Raw genomic sequence first — 23308 nt, 5'->3', positions numbered from 1 at the left:
ATGGGATTGATTAATTGCAGTGCAGCAACAATTAAAATATTTACAAAGAATTTTTAGAGACATGGCATATCAGGTTAAAGGAAATAAGCAGAACGCAATATTACATATAGTATGAGCTATACTATCTATAGGAAAAAAAGCCTGGAGGAAAATATACCAAAATACTAACAGTGCTTGTCTTGATGTGGTAAGATTATAGTTGACTTTCTTTCGTTGTTACAATTTCGTGTTTTGTTTTTTAAAAATTATACACTGATCATGTATTACATTTATCATTGGGGGAAAGTGATTTAAAAAGATGAATTGGGCGGGGTGGTGTTCATGTCAGATGGTGGCTTTTTGCATCCATCCAAGTGTGTAATGGGGAATTTTCATTTTAGACAACATGGACTCAGTAGAGGAGAGTCCCAGGGTAGAGTCTGGAGGAGAACCTTTTAAGAAAATAAGTTTCCTCAGCCTGGGCAACATGTCGAAACCCCATTTCTACAAAAATTGGCCAGGTGTGGTGTTGCATGCCTGTAGGGAGGCTGAGATGGAAGAATCACCTGAGTCCAGGAGGTTGAGGCTACAGTGAGCCAAGATTGTGCCACTGCCCTCCAGCCTGGGAGACAGAGCAAGACCCTGTCTAAAAAAAAAAAGAAAAAAGAAAAAAAGAAAAGAGGGAGGGAGGGAGGGAGGGAAAGAAAAGAAAGAAAGAAAAAATAATAATAAGGTTCTCTTAAAGGGAAGGCCCCTGAGAGGGGTCAGCCCAGTGAGCCAGCACTGGAGAAGCACATTCTAGCAGGCGGATCTTTGCCCTCCCCTGGCCAGGGTCCTCCTGGCACCCTGCTGAGCCCAGCTAGAGAGATGGGTGCCTTTATGAGCCTCATTCAGGTACTGGGTGCTGATGGGCTCCCCCTTGGCTTCAGAGTGCCACTGATGTTTTTCTTTGTGCCATCTCTGCAGATGGTTAACCTTTCGTTATACCTGCCTTGCCCTGATAAGAGGAGTTATCATCAGGTGCTAGGATAATGTCATTTAATATAATCCCAGGTGTAATTTAATGGCTTCTCCTGACCAGTGACTTGTGCTTGATTTTGCATATTCTACTAAAGAAAATAGTTTGCAGATAACACCTGCCTGTTCATTAATAGAATGAAGCTGTCACACAGCCAGATCACTTATTATAACCATCAGCAAAAGAATTCTTCCTAAAATAAAGTGAGGGGGAATGCACATCATTTTTTTTAACTTCTCTGTCCTGGACCAGTATAGCTGCAGTTATGGCAGTTAGGGTGTTTTTAGCTGCAAATAAAGAATATCTGATTAAAACTGGCTGAAATAACAGGGGTTTGTTAATTTCACATGGCAAGAAGTCTGGGCACTAGATCATCCCAGGGTTGCAACCCATCGGGGTTGTCATTTAACATTTTCCATTTTTCTGCCTTGCTGTCCTGTGACTAGATGGCCACATGGTCACAAGATGGCTGCCACAGCTCCAGACATCCTGTCCTTACACAGTAGCATCCCAAGCAGGAAACAAGAGGAACAGCAACACAAAAGGCCTTCTCACTTGCCTGTCTCTGGACAGAGAGAAAAATCTGTTTCCCACAGGCTCTCAGTATACTGCCCTATATTGCTCAGTAACTCAAATTGGACTGCATAGCTGCCTCTAGACCAGTCACAAGTGCAGAGGAACAGGACTGCCATCTCTTCTTGTCTTTTAGAATCAATGACTGGCATCCACTCGCTTGTGGCTGTTGTAGCTTGTAATAACTGCCTTTTGTGTCAAGACTGCCAGAGTGTTCTGTCTACTAAAATGGACTTGGATTTGTGGAAAAAAGAGGATTCTTCCTCTCATGCTTTTTCTGTAGCTTTTTAAAGATTTATGGATATAGCTGTAGAAGGGAAAAAGAAAAATCCTGTTTCTCTCTCTTCCATGCAATAGCTTGTTAAACTAAGAAGGACATGATTATTCCATTCAGTTTGAATCCTGTTTATTGAATGACCAAAGGATGTAAACAGCCTTTGTAAAAGATGAAGTGTAATCCAGACAGGAAGGATTATTATTGAGGAAAAGAGGTGCTTATGACATAAGAGCTTTTACTCCTATTTTGGCTCTTAAAACTCTGTTTTACTTTTGTTTTAGACTTAGAAGGTTTTGACTCCGTGGTATCATCTACTGAGAAACTCAGTCATCCGACCACAAGCAGACCAAAAGCTACAGGGAGGCGGCCTCCGTCCCAGTCCCTCACATCCGTAAGTGTCTCCTCACACTGTATGTCGCCTTACTTCTCTACAGCTGAAAAGCAGGACAGATTAGAGACTCTAGCTAAGGACTCTTCTGCAAGCAGCCGATTTGAGGACACCCTGGGAGAGGGAGGCCATGAGATACACTGCCAACCAAAAGTGATTTCAGAGTCTTCTTGAGTTGAGCGGCATTTCTTTCTATTTGTTCTTTGTGTTTCTGCCAGCAAGGTAGGTGCTCCCTATTCCCACTTTCCTTTTCTTTCCTTCCAGACTGATTCTTATTTGAACTTGAAATGAAATGGGTAAGAAAAAAAATCACGTTTTATGGTGGGGAGAGGAGAATGAGGCTGGTTTGGTGTGTAAACAAAACAAAACTTTACTAAATAAAGATCTGCTCCTATATAGCACCAGGCAGCAGCCGAACCTTTCTCTCTCAAATCCCCATTGCCTGTACCCCTCCACAGAATACCACGCAGACCTTCAGGAGATTGTTTTCAAACATATGAGGCACCTGGTGATGAAGGAGAGACCGATTGGAACACTCAGGATAACCCATAGAAGATTTTTGTTTGGGTCGTTTTGAATGACTTTTTATCGTGCACCTATTACACGTTTATTGTACCAAATTTGAACTACAAAATGTATAAAGAAGAAAGTTATCTGTAATCCTGCTCCCCAGTGCAAAGAACCGTCAACTTTTTGCTATACAGCCTTAGCTTTTTTAAAAAAAATTATTTGTATATATAAAATTATTTCTTCACAAATAGGATTACGTAGTACGCATCGTTTTGAAACTTGCTTTTCTCCTCTTCTGTTGTGTGCCTTTCTCCCCAGTCATGACACATTCTTCCCTGACATCACATTTCATGGCTGCCCATTTTTCTAACCTATGAGTATGTGAGCATTTAGCCAATGTACTGTTATTGGGCATTTATGTTGTTTCCAGTTCCTCATTATAAACAACACTCAAATGAATGCCACTGCAGAAAAATCTTGATGCTGCTCTAAAATTATTGACTTCGGTAAAAATTTTCTGGAAGTGGGTCAAAGGGAAATGTATGTTTTGCTTTTGCCACAGGTTGTTCTGTCCCCTCCAAGCTCACCTTCCACAAGTTGTGTTTGTGTATAAGTTCGATCTCTCTCTCTCTCTCTCTATTTATTTGTTTCCGTATAGCACATTGCTTTGTTCCAGTGAGTCTAAGTTCTTATAACCTCTACCCAGATAAACCAAGGAATTAACCTTTTGCAGGTTTCCCAGGACACTTCCTATTTTCATGTCATCACTGATCCCACCTAAGGTGTCATCATTTAGAAGAAAAAGAATGTCACTTCCTTGGAACCTCTTCTCTCATATCTAGAGTCTGGAAGTATGGTTTGAGTCATCCTATTTTTTCTCTTAGTACGAAAAAACCTAACTGCATTGACACCTTTTTGGGTGAAACACTTTTAAAAGTAGCTGACTTTTTTTATTGTTATACAGACTTCTCTGTCAACACTACCTTCTTTCCCCTCTCCCTCTCACCTCTTCACACCCCACCCCAACACCCCTCTTATACCCACGACCTGTTTAGTTGGTTCTTAGTATCTCTATATTTTGTTTTTCAATCCTACCTCCTCCATCTTCTCTGTAAATCCTTCATCATTTTTGTCTTCCTTCCAAATTCTTCCCAACTTCTCAAGGTCTAGAGAGCCTTGTGACTTCCAGAATTACAGAAAGGTTTAAATTACCATCTCTTGTCCCACCTTTGGTCCATACATCCCATGCCTGAGAGTTCATATGTATTTGGGGGATGTGGTAAGGACATATCATCTTCACTGCCTTCAGACTACACAGTTGTTCATTCATTCAACAACTCTTTATAGACATCTATCCCCTATGGGCTTGGTACTGTGCCAGGTACCAAAGATACAACTGGAATGAAAAGCACATGGTCACTGCCTGCAGGAAGCTTACGGCACAGAGACTTGAAGTTTGGCATTTTATATGAAGTGATTTCATTTGCAGACTTAAAACAAAAGGATATATTTGTGCCTTAAAGTATAAATATTATATTATCTTCATTCCCATTCATCCCCACTTGGATGTGTACATTGAATTCCTATTTACCCTTCTTCAGTTAGCACCTGTGGATTTTTCATAGGCAAGTGGAGGCTTAGTGGATATGGGTGTATTCCTCAAAGGCCAGTGGGGGAAATGATGGACGAAATGCACCAGTCATGATTCCCCAGCCTGGGGCCTCTGACCCTAGCTGAAGCTCTTTATGTTTATAGGACTCAAAGAGCAAGCTTTGATTGGCAGCTCATGAACCCTAGGTTGTAATGGAGGGAACTGGCTTTTTGAATAAAATCTCAAAATGAAAGGATTCAGGCATGGTATGGTGGCTAAGCAGTTAAGCCTAGATTAATAAGAAGGCTTGGTGGTAGAGGAAACGTTATTCTAGGTAATTGGATTTTCAGATTAAATGAAGATTAACAAATAAAACCTGTTAAATTGAAAACTTTGCTTAAAAATTCCCTAAAATGCATTAGGTTTCTGCCTTAAGTAAACAGAAGAAAACATACGATATTTTTAGGTGTAATTTTTCTATAATGACGCCAAGTGGTGACTTTAAATGGGACTGTTTTTCTACCACCAGGGTAGAAAGCATAGAGATGAAGCTGAAGATGAGCTTGCCCAAAGAGATCTCTGGAAGATTCTTCATTATAAAGGATTCCTTGCTATAGGAACTCTTATTTTAATTTGCTTTGTCCTAAAATAGGGAAATTCTAGCCCAGTGATCATCTATGACCAAGCGAATTCCAGTGAATTGGTCCCGAATTTTTTTTTTTTTCAGACAGGGTCCCGCTCTTTTGTCCAGGCTGGAGTGCAGTGGTGCAGTGTCAATGGCTCACTGCAGCCTCGACCTCTGGGGCTCAAGTGATCCTTCCACCTCAGCCTCCCGAGTAGCTGGGACTCCAGGTGCACACCACCGTGCCTGGCTAATTTTTGTATTTTTCGCAGAGATGGAGTTTCGCCATGTTGCCCAGGCTGGTCCCAAATTCCTGGGCTCAAGAGATCCTCCCGCCTCATAATCCCCATGTTGGGATTATGGTCGTGAGCCACCGCGCCTGGCCTCATCTGGCTTTTTTTATCTTTATAGTGATCTTCACAGTGAGGCAGAAAGAAAACAGGGGTGTCATCCTATATTTTACCAAAAGATGCTGCCATTCTGTAAATATACTATAGCAATACGGACTCCAAAATGAATGTTGACTGTCAGCAATAATGAGGGCAGAGATTTAGCAGCAGGTACTAAAGGAGATATGATGCTTTTTGCACTAGCGAGCAGGGCTGTGCTCTCAAGCTGAGGAAACACTGGTCACTGGACCACAAGCCTGGTGAGCCCTTATCCCTGGAAATGGTTTTCTCTCAGACACATCCTTTAGGGCACTTCCGTATGCAGCAGATTTAGTGATCATGGAAAAGGTCAAGGAAAAGGAAGAGGAGGGAATGGAGGAGAGGCAGATTAGAGCATCCTCTTGTTGACCTGTGTGTTCTTCCCTGGTAGACTGTCAGCCCTGTGAGGGCAGGCATCCTGTGTGGCATGTCACTAAGTCTGCAGTACAAGCTCAGTGCTTGGCACATGGTAGCAAACGTTTAGAGGAAGGAGCAGGAAAGGGTGGACGATGGATGCTTGCAAGGATGAAGTGATTGATGGACATCAGTGGCAAGATCCCTGGTTTAAGAAACCTTGCTTCTTAGTCGCAGTTCTGCCACTAATCAGCTATGTGACTTGAGCGCGTGGATAACAGCACACTTTTTTGCCTCACAGGGTTATCGTGAGAAGACAAAATAGCAGTGTCGAGTGCTTTGGAAAGCGTACAGCATTATATTAACGAAAGTGGTGTCAGCTAAGGTGTAATTCTGACAAAAGCATTTTCTTTTGGCTTTATCAGTCATCCCTTTCAAGCCCTGATATCTTCGACTCCCCAAGTCCCGAAGAGGATAAGGAGGAACACATTTCACTTGCGCACAGAGGAGTGGACGCGTCAAAGAAAACTTCCAAGACTGTTACCATATCCCAAGTGAGTCACCAGCCATGGCGAGGGTGTCCCTGTCATTTCATGCATGTGCTAGTGATGGGTTATAAACCAAACAAAGATACACAGACAGTGCAGGTGTTTGTCATTCTTCGGTGACAGCGATTCTGTTACTCATCAAAATGCCCGAGGCATGTTGCAGTCTCCGAAACTAGGCAGAATCCCTGAGATACAAGTTCAGTTGTTTATTTCCCATGTTGTTCTCTTCTGGTTTGATCTCCTCTTCATACCATCACACACACATTCACAAATGCCTTCACACACTACCACCATCACCACAACCAGAACAATTTAAAAAGCCTTGAGATGTCTAGAGAGAAGACATTAAATGTATTAAATGCTGTGCCCTCTGCCCACAGATCTTGTCTTTTATGTTCAAAGCTGGTCACAAATTATAGTTGGAAGATCATAAATATAAATAACTAATGTGGTCTCTTAAAGAAAATTGATTTGGATTCACATTCTATGATAACTTTATAGTCTAAAAACACTTTAATTTTATTCCATACCCAGAGAATAGTATAGATACTTTAAGTTATTAGTTTATAAGGAACAAGGAAGACATTTAACTTTTAGCTACTGCATGTAACTTTTGAGGAGCATCTTGTACAAATTCTCTTCCTATGAATACGAACCGAGATTTTAAAATTCCATTTTCTCCCACTAAGAAAACCAAGTCCATTGGAATTACTTTCTGTGAATATTAGCAACTTCTTTCTATCTCAAAGCAGAAAACTGTAGTCACTTGAAGCAGGAATAGCACAAAGAAATCAAAGTTTACCGTGGAATTTTCCTTCTCCATAGATGTAAGAATTTACATGTATAGATTTTCTTAAAAATCTGATACAGTAAGCAAAACGTGATCCTGTACAACAGATCAGTTGTAATTATTCACAAAACCAAAGCATTCTTTCTTTATAAAAGGATTCCATCTGCAGAAATTGGATTTAGACCCGTTTTTTCTGGTGACCATAGGTATAGTTTCATTCTGACATCCCTGGGGTGTCTCTACAGTGACATCTACTGGTGGACAGTGGGTTTTCATGGTTCTGATTTACACAGTTCTATCCCATTAGCCTATTTCACTTCCCCGGAGTTGTCATGTTGTGCCCTTCAGTGCTTCTAGAAATTCCACTTGAACTAATTCGATCAGGGAGGGTGGTGGCCTGTACTCTGTGAGGGCTTTAAAATTGCTCAGTAGCCGAAATGGGCTGGAAGAACGTGTCATATAGGAAATGCCAAGAGAAGCATTGATTCAAGAAGTGTCTGGAAGTCAGTCAGTGCAAAGGCATTGGTGGGTCACAGGAGTATGGGAGGTCCGCAAGGATGCAGGATGGGAAACAGGAAAACGCATAAGCCCAGGAATAGGTGACAAGCAAAGGAGAGGACAGGAGAGCGCAAATCTTCAGACTCAGGCAGCCACAGTCGCAGTGCTGGGCTTGAGGGATCCGGTTGATAGGGAATTGACCCCCTGTTCCGCCAGTTATTACCTATGAGTCTTGGGGAACTACTCAGCCACCTCTCTAAGCCTCAGTTTTCTGCTTGGTAAAATGCTTGTCCCAACTGATCGTTGTTCAAATTGTCTAGCCGGTGTCCGGCATGTGATCATTGCTCCAGAAATGTCAGTTCCTCTTCCCTCTTACTGTAACGCCTACTAATGATAAAGCATGGGCTGGTGGAGCACTATCCCTGGCAGCAGAGAGCGCTTTTCCTCAATGGTAACTTGGCAGAAAAAAGGCGAGCAGAGAGGCTGGGAATGATGGCCCATCTGCTTTTGGCTTTCTCTGCCCAGTCTCTCCCTCTAGCACAGCCTGAATCCAGACTCTGCCTCCTCGCCATGCCAGCCAAGCCCCTTTTGGCTCCTGCGCTGGGGTGGCCTGCTGGGTACCTGCTGCTGGAGGGAGTCTCGCGGCCGTGTTGCCAAGCTTCACCACCAGCCTCTACTTCTGCCCTGCTGCTCATCGCCCCCGCCTCCCAACATCCTGTCCCACTCTTTTCCCTCCTCACCACCTGCCTCCCAGCTCCCTTGTTGGTGCCTTCTCCCCCAGGGGCCTACTGGGCACCCCTCTTCTCTCTCACCCATGACTGTCGTTCTTCCTTGGCCCTCCTAGCCTCCTCAGGACACTTCTCCATCAGGCCTCCCCCGCCAGTCTCCTCCATCTTCAGCCTGGCCCTTCGCTGGCTCTTTCTCTCAGCGTATTGTGCAGCTTAGGGTCTCCCCAGTCCTGGAAAGTGATCAGAACCCTTCCCTGATCCCACCGCCCCCTGAGGCTTCCACATGAGCATGCTCCCTCTCTCACGTCTTCCTGTCTCAACCAAGTTTCTGGAAAGAGAGTCCTAAACTTGCAGGCTACACCTTCACCTCCCAACCAGGTGCTCATCTGCCACGAGCAGCTTTCTGTCTCTCTGGCTCCACCAAGTGGACTCCACCCAGTTTTCCTCTCAGCACCCTTCACCCACACATGCAACCACTTCGTTCCTTCTGGACTCTCCTCCAGGCCTCTCTTCTGCTTCATCCCCTCTTCCACCCCTCTTTCCCAGTCACTAAGGGCTCCTAAAATCCAATGTGTCAAAAACGGAAATCATTATCTGACTCTTGAACCTGCTGTTTCTCCCATGAAAGGTACAATCTCGATGCCTGGTGTGTGCACCACACCTGTGGTCCCCGATCTGTCCTTCCTCTTCCACCCTCTGCATCCTGTCCAGGACCACATCTCCCTGCTCACAAGGCATCTGTTCTATGAGGGCAGGGTCTCCGTCCTCCTGGCCCACTCCTGCCCCCAGCGCTGGGAACAATGTCTGGTGCTCTACGTTGGCTGTGCTTGCCTTCGCCACGTCACTCAAAGTTGTCTTGTGTCTATCCTCCTAGCCACTGCCTGGGTCAAACCCTGACTGCTTCTAGCTTACATTGTGTAAGACTCTCCCAGCAGTTCTCTCCAGCTCCAGATCTGCCAACCCTTAGGCCTTTCTGCAGCCAGCATGGTCCTCAGCACGGTGCGCCCTCCTCTCACCCTTTCGCCTAGCCGCTTGTACTTCCCAGCCTTAGCTCTGCCCCCAGGGCCCTCTCTTGCCCCCTCTGACGGTCTAGCAGTACTTCCCACCAGTGCATTTTGCCCTGCGGTCTCTAGACCTTTGCCTGGCATGTTCCCTCCCGCTGCAGCTTCTTTCTCTAAGCGCCCCTCCTTTCCTCTGCCTAATTCTTGGTCCTCCTCCAAGACGGGACTGTCAGCACCTGCTTGCGATGCTTGCCCGTCTGGATGGCTGGCCCCTTTTCTGTGTTTCTGGGGCTCTGTATGCTCACCTCCCTCTGTGCAGTCATCCCCCCATCTCAGTGCGTTGGTCTGTCTGTCTGTCTGCGCCCCACTGGGTTCTGAGCTCCCTCGAGACCAGGAGAATGCCTTAATGTCTTGTTCACTTCAGAGTTTGTGGTGCCTGGCAAGTAGTTGGGCATCTCGATGTGTGTATTGAACCAGTCGGAAACTCTCTGTCCAGAAAGAAGGTCACATTTAAAATACATAGAAGGCGGCATGTGAGTAAGGGGGAAATGCCTGTACCAAGCAGGCCCTTGGTGGCTTGTGGATGAAGGAACAAGTGAATGGAGTGTGTGGAGAGAGGTGGGGACAGTGGTGTTAACGGAGAGTTTGACTAACCTCAAGGACAAAGACGCAGCACACAAATCCCCGGCCCTGAACCCTCCCTGCCTTCCCTCGTCACAGGTGTCTGACAACAAAGCATCCCTGCCGCCCAAGCCAGGGACCATGGCAGCAGGTGGCGGTGGGCCAGCCCCTCTGTCCTCAGCGGCACCCTCCCCCCTGTCATCCTCTTTGGGAACAGCTGGACACAGAGCCAACTCCCCGTCTCTGTTCGGCACCGAAGGAAAACCAAAGATGGAGCTTGCGGCCAGCAGCCAGGCGGCCGTGGAGGAGCTAAGGACACAGGTCCGCGAGCTGAGGAGCATCATTGAGACCATGAAGGACCAGCAGAAGTGAGTGCCTGGGGACTCTTGGGGGCCGTCACCCCGGTTGCTCTCCGCCAGGCCAGCACCTAGTTCTGAAAGCATGGATCCCAGCCTGCCTTGGAGGGCGGGCCTGGTCTCCCCGGTGATGGTGGCGGCAATGGTGGGAGTGCGTGTAGACCCTGAGAGTCTTAATTTATACCTAAATTGTGCTACATGTTTTTGCTGGACTTACTGTGTGCAGGAACGGCACAGGCTGGCCATGGGGCATAGAGGGATGAGTCCATTGCAGGGACTGATGCTCTCAGCAGGCTGCTAAGAAGAAAAGCATTTAAATTCCCCATAAAATACAGTATGTACATGAACCACTTCTTAAATAAGCTCAACAGCTAGCTTTTCCTCTTGCAACAGAAAAATGGCAATTTCTTCACTTAGCTGCCAGATGAAGCAGTTGGCCTGCATTGAGGTACCAGTAACGTATGAAGAAGATGTAGGGAATCTTGAAGCCCAAGATTTTACACTCAGTAAGATGTTCTCACCATGAGACTGCAGTGGGCGGGACGGGGCGGTGGGGATCTTTCTCCATGCATGGCTGCACATAACACTCTCGTCACATCTCTAATCCTCAAGGAGCACTTGGATGAGGAGAAAGACCTGGACACAAAAATAAGTATCATACATCAATATTATCCAGGATGTAATTTGCAATGACAAAGCCCATAGGAGAATTAGAAGTAGAGAATGGGCATGGTGGCTCATGCCTGTAATCTCAGAACTTTGGGAGGCCAAGGCAGGTGAATCACCTGAGGTCAGGAGTTTGAGACTAGCCTGGCCAACGTGGCGAAACCCTGTCTCTACTAAAAATACAAAAAAATCAGTTGGGTGTGGTGGCGTGCACCTGTAATCCCAGCCACTTGGGAGGCTGAGGCAGGAGAATTGCTTGAACCCAGGAGGAGGAGGTTGCAGTGAGCCGAGATTGCGCCACTGCATTCCAGCCTGGGTGACAGAGCAAGAGTCCGTCTAAAAAAAAAAAAAAAAAGTAGGGAGGCACTGCTCTGAGTAAACTGAGGCTCGAGGAGTTTAGGGATCAGTTAGCTGTTTCTTGAGAGAATCAGGGGAGGCATCTCAAAGAGTTATTTCCCGGGTAGGATTTTGAACGATGATTTAGGATTGCCAAGAGCACACTACTCCAGCAGCGAAAACATCATGTAGATTCCTGGCCACACGGGGCAGCCTGGTGAGGTCAACGCATCCCCAGGTGACTGGCCTCCTTGGATTGGAGGTGCCAGGGGTGGTGACAGGAGATGCAGCCAGAGACTTACAGCTATGAAGCCCTCTGCCAGTCTGGCGTCAGCAGAAGCCCTGTCACCTGCCTCCCTCTACGTGGTTTGAGGGCCCTAATGTGTTTTGTGGTCACTTTGGGGGGGATAACTGGGTTAAGCAAAGTTAATTTCTTTTCTGAAGGGCTCTTCAGAGCCTTCGCTTTGCATTGGGAGGATGGAGAGGATAGCATATGCAAGGTGTCCCACACCTGCTTAATCACAGAACCTTTTTTTTTCCAGAGCATCCTAGGATGAGGGTTCCATGGAATTCGCTTTGAGCAATGTGGCTTTAAGCGGGTTCTGTTCCACTCAGGCTGGGAGGGAATTGAAGCCTCTTGGACTTACCCCAGCCTGGAAGAGATCCATCAGATTAATATACAGGACTGACAGATGGTACTTGAGAGGGAATCCTGGGGCCAGCTAGGCTACCTCTAACCCCTTAAAGTCTCCAGCTCCTATCTGGCTCTGGAGTTACTCATTTGGGTACCCAAAGGCCCCATCCATGTCCAGGTGACCTGCGTCCCTTTCCTAGACAGGACATCCCAGAGGCCCCAGGACACCCCAGAGCATTGGTTCTTGCCTTCTGAACAGGACCATCATGGCATCAGACTGGCATGAATTCAGGGCTTTAGCCCTTTGGACCCTTTGAGAGGTGCCTGCAACGTCTGAAACGGCCTGTGCTTCGGGGCTGCCACACCATGTTTCTCCCCCACTGTGAAGCCTGCAAATAGTTGGTGGGAATTGTCTTTCCCCGGCCAACATCTCTTGAATCAACACCCCACAGTGGCCTCTCTTCCAAGGCCTGCCTTTTGCTGCCTATGTCAGTCTGGCCTTTGTGCCCAGGGTCAGTGGGTCCCTACTAGTCTCTTGTGTTAGCTCTTCATGTCAGTTTCCTGTTAGCCTTCAACTCAAGTCCACGCCAGCTCTCCTTATCCCCAAATAAGCTGGTTCTCACCTCCCTGCTTTTCCCTGGCTTTTCTCTGTCAATTCCCCTGTGTTTCTTCCTCCTCATAGACTTATGCGCATTTTCATTTCACTAGTTCAAGACTTAGTGACTTTCTTTGGACTGCTTTCCCCAATTAACTCCCCACAGCTGGACTGCTTGAGGCTTTGCCTGCCAGTCTCCTGGGGTTGGAGCATTTGCTTGGAGTCCCACCTTCTTCCTTCCTAATCCCTAAGTAGTACCCACTGAGATATGGGTGCATAATGTGCGCTTAAGTAAATACAGTAATGAATCACAACTGGTTCATATCAGTTGTGATATAAACCCAGTATGTTGACAGCAGAGCTGGGACACTGCCCCAGAGAATAGGGACCATCATGGTGCTCATCCGAAGTGAGAAAATGCAATATAACTTCCACCTTTTTTTACTGTGGTGTCTCAGGCATCTTTGTTTATTGATTTTCCAATCCAGTCTGTAAAAATATGCATGTAAAATGGAGTGTTGGATACCTTAAAATGGAGGACAGCTCTCTGCCCAGTGTTTGGATGGTTGCAGTGTCCTAAGTATAGAGCCCTAACTTTGTGGGATGGTTAGTGCTGTGAACTTCATTATTTTTAATGTCAGAAAGGGCATTAGGCTGTGGATCCTAAGTCATGCCAGTTTCTCTAAGACATGATTGCCATACCATTACTCCAATTATTTTACCCCCAAGTTTTTGGGACTTACTGTGTAGGATTTTGTGAGAATCCATGAAAACATACCAGTAACCGTTCAGCAATTAAAAACCCTATTGAAAATAAAGGAAATAGGCCAGGCACGGTGGCTCACGCCTGTAATCCTAGCACTTTGGGAGGCTGAGGTGGGCGGATCACCTGAGGTCAGGGGTTCAGGACCAGCCTGGCCAACATGGTGAAACCCCGTCTCTACTAAAAATACAAAAATTAGCCAGGCATGGTGGTGTGTGCCTGTAATCACAGCTACTCGGGAGGCTGAGGCAGGAGAATTGCTTGAACCCAGGAGGTGGAGGTGGCAGTGAGCCGAGATCACCCCACTGAACTCTAGCCTGGGCAACAGAGTGAAACTCCATCTCAAAAAAAATAATAATAAAAATAAATAAATAAAATAAAGGAAATATATATGGAGTGGTAAAAACATCTGCAATAAAAATTACAAGAAGAGCCGGGCTTAGTGGTTCATGTCTGTAATCCTAGCACTTTGGGAGGCCAAGGCAGGAGGATTGCTAGAGCCCCGGAGTTCAAGACCAGCCTGGGCAACATAGTGAGACCCCCATCTCTACAAAAATAATTTTAAAAATTGTCCTGGCATGGTGGTGTGCGCTTGTAGTCCTAGCTACTCAGGAGGCTGAGGCAGGAGGATTGCTTGAGTTTGGGAGGTTGAGGCTGCAGTGAGCTGTGATCATGCCACTGCACTTCAGCCTGAACAATAGAGCAAGACCTTGTCTCAAAAAAAAATTATAACAAATAAATTTAAAGCCCAGTGATTTTGTAATAAAGGAATGGTTATGGGGAAGATGACAGAATATGAACCTGTCATATTCTGACAGGTTATGTGAAGTCTAGTAATTGGGCAAGTCAGGCCACCATGCTGGGCCTTAGTTCCCCCATCTTCTCCTTTTGGGAGAAGTTTGGACTAAGGGATTTCAAAGGTCACTTCCACACCCACCAGTTGCTGGCTACATATTTTAGGGGCCCCAGAATAATGGTGAGCCTTTCTGTCTGAAACAAATTTTAAGCAGTAACAATGCAAAGAAAATAATGATGTTTTGTCCACAGTTTCTTTGTAAAAAAGGATCAGATGGATTTTGTAGTGATAATAAGAGGTTTCTGATCTCTGATGAGAGAATTCTGGGATTTTGGTTAATTTCATTGCCATTTGCTTTTCAGACGAGAGATTAAACAGTTATTGTCTGAGTTGGATGAAGAGAAGAAAATCCGGCTTCGGTTGCAGGTGAGTCCCTTTGGGTTCTGCTGCCCGTGAATCCTAGGCTCAGTGGGGCAGGACATTGTCAGGGCTTTTATTTCAAAAATAAATGATTGTCACCTCTCTGCAGATCTGGATACATTTCCTGTGACCATCTTCTTAGACTCATATGGGCTTACTACATATCGTTTCCCCAGGAAGTCTTGGGGAAGGGAAACATTAGGAAATGTGCCCCAAATTGGGTTTCTCATTTGGAATTTATCTTTTTTTTTTTTTTTTTTTCTTTTTGAGACGGAGTCTCGCTCTGTGACCCAGGCTGGAGTGCACTGGCACGATCTTGGCTCACTGCAACCTCCGCCTCCCGGGTTCAAGCGATTCTCCTGCCTCAGACTCCCGATTATCTGGGACTACAGGCACGTGCCACCACACCCGGCTAATTTTTTGTATTTTTAGTAGAGACGGGGTTTCACCGTGTTAGCCAGGATGGTCTCGATCTCCTGACCTCAGGTGATCCGCCTGCCTTAGCCTCCCAAAGTGCTGGGATTACAGGTGTGAGCCATGGTACCCAGCCTGGAATTTATCTTAAACATCTCTGCGAAAAGCCCCTCTCCCACCTCCATTTCCAAGAGGCCTCATTATATGTGGTCACTAGGGCTCCAGGGGCCACAGCTGTCTACGTTCGGGGGCATTTGCTCTTGATTTCTCACTGATGGCCATTTCTGTCCTGCCAGGGCATTAGAGCTCTGTCCCCTGTAGCCTCTGATTCAACACTGCCGTTACCAAATGGCAGAGAATGCGTGGGAGTTCTGACTGACCGAAGGTAGACTTTCAGCTTTCATCCAGTTGGCGCCCTTGTGGTGATGGGGACCCATGCTGCTTAACAAAGGATAGGTAGCTGCTTGCCATCATTTTGTGGGTGCTGACAGACACCCCCTTGAGCCAACCACAGCTGCCTTCCAACACTGCCAGATGGCCCAGCCTGTTAGGACTGCCTGCTCTACCCTCTGGCTAAGAAACTGGAATTATTGCTGCTTTTGACAAACTTTGCAGCCTGGCAGCCTGAGAATCAAAATGTTCACCATTTCCTAGTGCCTTGTGTCTGTGTGCCTGTTCTGTGTTGATGTCACTTCTGGCATTGCTATTGATGGTCCATTCAGATGTCATGTCACCTTTAAAATTGTCAGATTGATTGTTTTCTTTCAGTCGACCAGGTTGATAATCTTTCAGCTTCTATAAAACCAGCCGATTCATTATGACTTTGTTCCATTCTTATTTTTCTCTTTCTAGATGGAAGTGAACGACATAAAGAAAGCTCTACAATCAAAATGAATACTTGATCAATGAAATGTCACATTATTCATCCTGAGTCCAAGACTCAAATTTTCTGCCCCAGCCAAAATAATCTTGTGCCAAAAGATGAAAGGTTTGCCTCAAAATGTCCCTGTTTGAAAGATTAGCACAAAAGTCTTGATAGCACAACACAAATTCCATCCAAGAGGAGAATCTTCCCCAGGGTTTAGTCCTGGGGCTGGCACTCGTTGTGACTTACACAGAGCAAAATTGTGCTAAAGGCTTTTCTACTCTGAGATCTCAATGCGAAATGAAAACTCAGGCAGTTTAGTCCATAGTGGTACTATTTTGATGATATTTTCCATTAATAAAATGTAATTTCAGATTATTCGTTTACAAGCTTTATAATTTTATGATTTTTTAATCGTGTTTTGTCACAGACTTCCCTAGTGTTTGTACTACACGTAGTCAGAAGCGAGTGTCCTTTTCTTTTGCTTCAGGCTGAGAGCTGCCTCGCTCTTTCTCCCCCCATTAGGATTCTATTACATATGCAATTGTAGGTTCAACCTGTCCCTTCCCCTGCCAGCAAACCCCACCACCCTAAGAGAAATTTTAGCTTATATATGATGGTATATTTACCAAAAGAGAAAGAGAAAATCTGGTATTTGCAATGATCTGTGCCTTCTTTTTACCACCCTCTTGATTGGAGCTTTTGTGATGCAGCTACCATGATTCAAAAAAATTAAAAAATAAAAATTAAAAAAAAACTGCCACTTATCCAAGTCCACTAGAGGCCACTGTCTTCAAAGCTTCTCTCACCCTAGCCAAAGGTCCTAAGAGGAGACAGCTGTGAAGTTGGGCGTGCTCTGTGGTACCAGCTGTGACTTTTATATTTCTCCTAGTTTTAAGTTGTTCATGAAACTAGAAATGTCATCCTGCTTGATTTTTCATCAGCCAAGTTAAACCCCTGCTTTCTGTCCTTTGCACCTTTTGCGTGAACAGAATATGCATTCTTAAAGCAAAAATAAATAAAAGTAAAATGCAAATGAAAACAAGGGAGGGAAAGTTGTATTATTTCCTGCACTGGGTTACCCGTGTGTGTTATCGTTTAAACTGTATTCGCATAATGTCATTTGCCTTGCTCACTTGTAACCCCTTCCTCAGGTCCAAGAGAATGGGAGGAGGGTCATGTTGAAGTGTAGCCATTGGAACTTTCTTGCATTTATGGAGTTGCTTTTTCTTTCCCAAGGAAACTGATGTTTGCCTGTCTGCTTCATCTTTGTAGTACATGAACAGTTCAGCCTTGGACTATGTAACTGTTTTCTCATCCTTAGCTAAAAATGAGGGGCCTACTGTATTGCGAGACTGTTCAGGGGTAGGGGCGGAGGGGGTGGTCCCTTAATGGCCCCTGAAGATGTTGGATGTGTTTCTCAAAAGCTGCTTTGTCTATTTCCTGAGTTTAATAGTGAAACTACTAAACATTAATAGATTTGCACAGCCACAAAGAATGAGAGTTGATAATACTGAAGAAATGATGCAAAAAAAATCACATTATTGATCATTGATAGTATTACAAATAAATGTCTCTTCCTTTCTCTTCCTCCCTCCCTCCCCCTGCCTTCCTCTTACCTATGTGCTCATCCTTGCTACTTGAGGCTGTTATTTCCCTCCAAGTATTTAAAGAGCCCAAACACCTTGGTCTTCCTGGGTGGGGGCATAGTTAAGGGAAGGGAGTGTATAAGGAAGGAAACCTCATACCCTCCATTCCCATCCCTGGATATATTGCCTTTTCAGCAGCCTTGGGTTCAGTGTGCTTGGGGTCAGGAGTGCCAAGTTCCCAAAAGCAGCGTAAAACATCCCTGTACCCCTTGACAGTTATAAGCATTTCTGCGTTAAACTTGAAGATTCCAGAGATTCCCCACCACCTCATGATCTAAGAATGCAGATTGGATTCTCTGATGTTCAAATTTCTCATCTACTTATGAAAATCCCTAATTATATAGTTTTATATAATGTGTATACAGAGTAGGATTGTTGATTAAATTGACCGGTTGGAACACCCTCATGGAGCACTGGCAACATGGAATGTAGAGAGCTGATGTCTTCCCCCTCATAGAGGCCATTGGCTTCCTTTGTATAAGGAGAGGGAGAAGTGATTCTGGAAGGAGAAGTTGGTATGTCTAGCTTCATTGCTGCCCCTCGGGCTACCCAGCAAGAGGATTCTGCGTCAAGGAACTGGACGAGCCGCTACCCAAACTGCCACCATCTTTACTCTACAAAATGGACCCATCGAGAATGTTGAAAAGCTTGGAAGTATCACTTTTGAAAACAAAAAAATTATTTTGCATTCAGCATGGACTCGACCAGGCATCTATGGAGATTATTTTTTTGCTTCATTTTATAAAGTTGTATTTAGAAAAGTCTTAAGTATTGTGCTTTGTAAAGAAGATGATTAAAATGAAATTTTGTGAGAATAGTTTTGTTCAAAGTTGTCATGGTCCAACAGGAATGATTTTTTTTTTTGAATACCATTTTTCTCCACTTTATACAATTTGATTTCTCTTATGGAAATATCTTTAGAAGACATGGAATATAGTGCCTCTCCCCCATCTTTCCCAAGTGAACAGAAATAATCTGTGAAATCTGTGCCTGTGAATTCTATTTTTTAAATTGTTCAGTTTTATATTCATATCTAATCAGAAAATGCCAGTTAGGTATAAATTCTTTTTTAGTGTAAAAATTTTTAAGTCATCATTATTCAAATAACTGTGTAAAGCCCCTTTTTTTTTTTTTTTTTTGGAGACAGAGTCTCACTCTGTCACCCAGGCTGGAGTGTGATGGTGCGATCTCTGCTCACTGCAACCTCCGCCTCTTGGGCTCAAGTGATTCTCCTGCCTCAGCCTCCCCAGTAGCTGGGATTACAGGTGCCCGCCACCACGCCTAGCTAATTTTTGTATTTTTAGGAGAGACGGGGTTTCGCCATGTTGTCCAGGCTGGTCTCGAACTCCTGACCTCAGGTGATCTGCCCACCTCGGCCTCCCAAAGTGCTGGGATTACAGGCATGAGCCACCGCACCTGGCCAAGCCACTTTTATTCACACACAGTCCTCTAGGTGGCACACTCAAGCACATGATTTGTTTTCTTCCATAAGGACATCCTGTATGTATCCTCACACGTGTCTTTGCTTATTAGTGGCAGGGTTTTCTTTCCTTTCATAACCCGCTCCTTGATGGGAAAACTGCAGGATGTATAATTTATTGCTCAGAGTCGCCACAGTCTGTATAAAAATAATCCCCAGGTCCCACAAAGGCCTTTGTATTGTAACGCAAGGTCATCCTGGTCTCCTTTTTGTGGTATGAGATTAGGTTTTAGTCCTCTAGTTATTTTAGCACAAATTAACATCGAGATGTTTTGGCACCAAGGGGGCTTGGTGAAAGCTTCCCTTTTGGTTTTGTACAAATGAGAACCGTAACAAAGCACGCATGCGTGGGTGACCGGCATTCAGCCTGACTGATTGTGGCATCCGACAGAGGGAAGCCTTGGCACTTAGGACCTAAGCCCAGGGAAGAAGATGCTGTGCCCAAAATTAGCACGAGTGAAGGAGCACAATGGCCAAGCCAGAAATAAGTATCAGTGGTGTAAGGACAGGCAGGGACCAGGTCTCTTAAGGGGATGAACTTTTCCTGTCACTCCTAGTCCTGTTCCTAGGGTCACCAAGGCTTGGTTCCCAACATGTGGAGCAGACGCAGCCTGTGCAACTGAGAAGAATCCATGAAGTCAGTACAGGTTCCCACATGGTGGTTTTACTTTATGCCCTTTTTTTTTTTTTTGGAGTGGAGTCTCACTCTGTCGCCCAGGCTGGAGTGCAGTGGTGCAATCTTGGCTCACTGCAATCTCCGCCTCCTGGGTTCAAGCGATTCTCCCACCTCAGCCTCCCGAGTAGCTGGGACTACAGGCGCCCACCACCATGCCCAGCTAATTTTTGTGTTTTTAGTAGAGATGGGGTTTCACCATGTTGGCCAGGCTGGTCTCGAACTCCTGACCTCAGGTAATCCGCCTGCCTCGACCTCCCAAAGTGCTGGGATTATAGGCGTGAGCCACCGCAACCGGCCTATTTCATGTCTTTTGAATTGATCCCAAATTGAAGTGGCTGTGGGGGCAGCCCCTTCCCACAAATGACGGGGTGCTGATTGTGTTTGTGAATTTGGAATTCGCAATAAAATGGGCTCTTCCTTTTTTCTTGTTGGAACAATAGGTGGTAACTTATTTCAACCAAACAATAGAACAAGGTGACGTAGTAGGTTGTAGCTAGAATTTTCTGAGGAAAAAGAAAAAAAAATAAAAAATAAAAAAACTGAATTCCTGGCAAACCAGCTTCATGGAGCTGTTCTCTTTAAGTGGCAACAAGTTTAATTAAATTTTGCAGATAATTATGTAACAATGTCATTTTAGTCTTGAATGCTCCCTGTTCCCACCCACCCCATAGAATATTACCAGTTCTCCAGAAAGCTAAGATTTGTTTGCAAGCTTTGAGCTCTTTGATGGGAAGGTGCCCTGGAAATGCAAATTTTCATTATAGCTTCTATTAATTTAAAAAAAAAAGGCCGGGTGCAGTGGCTCACGCCTGTAATCCCAGCACTTTGGGAGGCCGAGGCGGGCAGATCACCTGAGGTCAGGAGTTCAAGTCCAGTCTGGCCAACATGGTGAAACCCAGTCTCTAAAAATACCAAAAATTAGCTGGGCATGGTGGCGGGCGCCTGTAATCCCAGCTAATCAGGAGACTGAGACAGGAGAATTGCTTGAACCCAGGAGGCAGAGGTTGCAGTGAGCCAAGATCACGCCATTGCACTCCAGCCTGAGCAACAAGAGCGAAACTCCATCTCAAAAAAAAAAAAAAAAAAAAAAAAAAAGGGCCGAGCATGGTGGCTGACGCCTGTAATCCCAGCACTTTGGGAGGCTGAGGTGGGCGGATCATGAGGTCAAAGAGATCGAGACCATCCTGACCAACATGGTGAAACTCTGTCTCTAATAAAAATACAAAAAAAAAAAAAATTAGCTGGGTGTGGTGGCACACGTCTGTAGTCCCAGCTACCCGGGAGGCTGAGGCAGGAGAATCGCTTGAACTCAGGAGGGGGAGGCTGCAGTGAGCCAAGATCACACCACTGCACTCCAGCCTGGTGACAGAGTGATACTCTGTCTCAAAAAAATAAATAAAAATAAGTTTTAAGGGATTTACAAACCAATTTTTAAACTAACCCAGCTGGTAAAAGCCATCCTGAAACCAAACGAAAAAACATGAAGAAATCAATAACATTTCCAAGGTTATTTCCCCCAAAGAAAAACAGAGATGTCTGGCCAGGCGAAGTGACTCATGCCTATAATCTCAGCACTTTGGGAGGCCAAGGTGGGCAGATTGCCTGAGCTCAGGAGTTCGAAACCAGCCTGGCCAACATGGTGAAACCCTGTCTCTACTAAAATACAAAAAATTAGCCGGGTGTGGTGGTGCGTGCCTGTAGTCCCAGCTATGTGGGAGGCTGAAGCATGAGAATTGCTTGAATCTGGGAGGTGGAGGTTGCAGTGAGCCGAGATTGCACCACTGCACCTCAGCCTGGGTGAGTGGAGTGAAACCCTGTCTCAAAAAAAAAGAAAACAGAGATGTCTTAGGAGACATACAGCAGATTCTTTTCAAGCTTCATGAATATTTCTTAGACCCAATCTGAGAAAACCAAGACTTTGGCTGGGGCTGAAGCTCTGCCCTTGAATGCCAAAGGGAAATAGATGAATAGGGAGTAAACGGATGCCTGTATGTATGCCTGCTCATTTCCCTGCTGTCGTCCCAAGGCAGCTCTCAGAAAATGTTCTTTGTTCTCAATCAGGGCAGTCTTCTTGGAGGAAGTGGATCTGGAAGGAGGAGAAGGACATGAATTGAAAGAGGAATTCTCAGAGGAAGCTTCAGGCCTGAAGGTAGAACGAATCTACTTTGATAGGGACGCATGTGGTGCTGAGAATCTGGGAGGGGTGATGAGGAAGACAAAATGGTACAGCTGAGGGTGACAGCTTTCGGGGTAATTGAGGACACTTCACATGCTGAGGATGAGCCTGTCGATGAAAGTGCCACCAATGAATCTTCCATGTCTTAAAAATGTTTAGGCCAGGCCGGGCACGGTGGCTCAGGCCTGTAATCCCAGCACTTTGGGAGGCTGAGGCGGGCGGATCACCTGAGGTCAGGAGTTCGAGACCAGCCTGGCCAACATGGTGAAACCCTGTCTCTACTAAAAATACAAAAATTAGCCAGGCGTGGTGGTGGGTGCCTGTAATCCCAGCTACCTGGGAGGCTGAGGCAGGAGACTCACTTGAACCTGGGAGGCAGAGGTTGCAGTGAGCTGAGATGGTGCCACTGCACTCCAGCCTGGGCAACAGAGTGAGACTCTCTCTCAAAAAAAAAAAAAAGTTTAGGCCGGGCACGGTGGCTCACACCTGTAAACCTAGAATTTTTGGAGGCCAAGGGAGGTGGATTGCTTGAGCTCAGGAGTTCAGTACCAGTCTGGGCAACATACGGAGACCGCATCTCTACAAAAAAAAAAAAAAAAAAAAAAAAAAAAAATTCGCCAGGCTTGGTGGTGCATGCCTGAAGTCCCAGCTACTCAGGAGGCTGAAGTGGGAGAATCACTTAAGCCCAGGAGGTTGAGGCTGCAGTGAGCTGTGTTTGCACCACTGCACTCCAGCATAGGTGAGAAAGTGAGACCGTGTCCCCACCACTGCCAAAAAAAAAATGCTTAGAGCACCAGAGTGGTGACTGTAGGCTCAAATGTAGAACAAAGTCACCTTGAGAATTTTTAGATAACTTTTTTTTCTGAATATGAAGCGAATATTTATGCCCAAAGTAGAAAATACAAAATATAAAGAGAAGACACATTCTCAGAAACAGCCTTTAATTTTGGTCTCTGATAAGGTCATTCTGTATTTATAGTTTTATAGTCTGCTTTTTATACTTAATATCATTTTTTGTCTTTTTTTTGTGAAAACAATTTGTAATGACTGCATAGTATTCCATCTGTAAATATTCCAGAAAGCATTTGACCAATCTCTTATCTAACATATATAGGGTGCTTATGGTGATGTGCCAGATGCCATGAGAGGTGCTGAATGCGACAGAGTCCCTGCCCTGAAGGAGCTCGGTGTCAAATGGGCAGAAGTAGGCAGGTGAACAGGCAAGTCTTCCTCAGTACAAAACACAACCACACAGAAAAGCCCCCAGAGCTTTGGAGTGACAGAGGAGCCTTGAGGGAGGGAAGGTCAGGGAAAGAAGCACATTTCTCACGAACTCAATTTTTTTCTTTTTAAAATAAAGTTGTCATGGACATCTTTACGCATCAATCTATGTCCACATTTCCTTTTTCTTTTTTATTTATTTTTCTTTTTTTTTTGAAATGGGGTCTCACTCTGCCACCCAGGCTGGAGTGCATGCAGTGGTGCCATCTCGGCTCACTGCAACCTCCATCCCCTGAGCTCAAGGGATCCTCCCTCCTCAGCATCCTAAGTAGCTG

At 45.3% G+C, this 23308-nt stretch overlaps 1 protein-coding gene across 12 annotated transcripts in view; it reads left to right on the top strand.

Annotated features, from left to right (window-relative positions):
* The window catches only part of SH3KBP1 (SH3 domain containing kinase binding protein 1), a 358209-nt gene extending 339972 nt beyond the window's left edge, over positions 1-18237 (top strand). For 6 of the 12 annotated variants that reach the window (XM_030807593.1, XM_030807591.1, XM_030807588.1 and 3 more), the window contains 4 exons: positions 2129-2238; positions 10026-10294; positions 14435-14498; positions 15759-18237. In XM_030807593.1, the coding sequence (XP_030663453.1) occupies positions 2129-2238; positions 10026-10294; positions 14435-14498; positions 15759-15800 (485 nt within the window). In that variant the 3' untranslated portion in view covers positions 15801-18237. Of the gene's footprint in view, positions 1-2128; positions 2239-6165; positions 6295-10025; positions 10295-14434; positions 14499-15758 lie in introns of all 12 variants that reach the window. The other 6 variants (XM_030807587.1, XM_030807586.1, XM_030807592.1 and 3 more) reach the window with 2 other exon arrangements.
* Positions 18238-23308: the final 5071 nt, after the last annotated feature.

The sequence above is a fragment of the Nomascus leucogenys genome, chromosome X (assembly GCF_006542625.1).
Source record: "Nomascus leucogenys isolate Asia chromosome X, Asia_NLE_v1, whole genome shotgun sequence".
In the NCBI taxonomy this organism is placed as follows: Eukaryota; Metazoa; Chordata; class Mammalia; order Primates; family Hylobatidae; genus Nomascus; species Nomascus leucogenys.
This window is presented reverse-complemented; position numbering and strand designations above follow the sequence as displayed.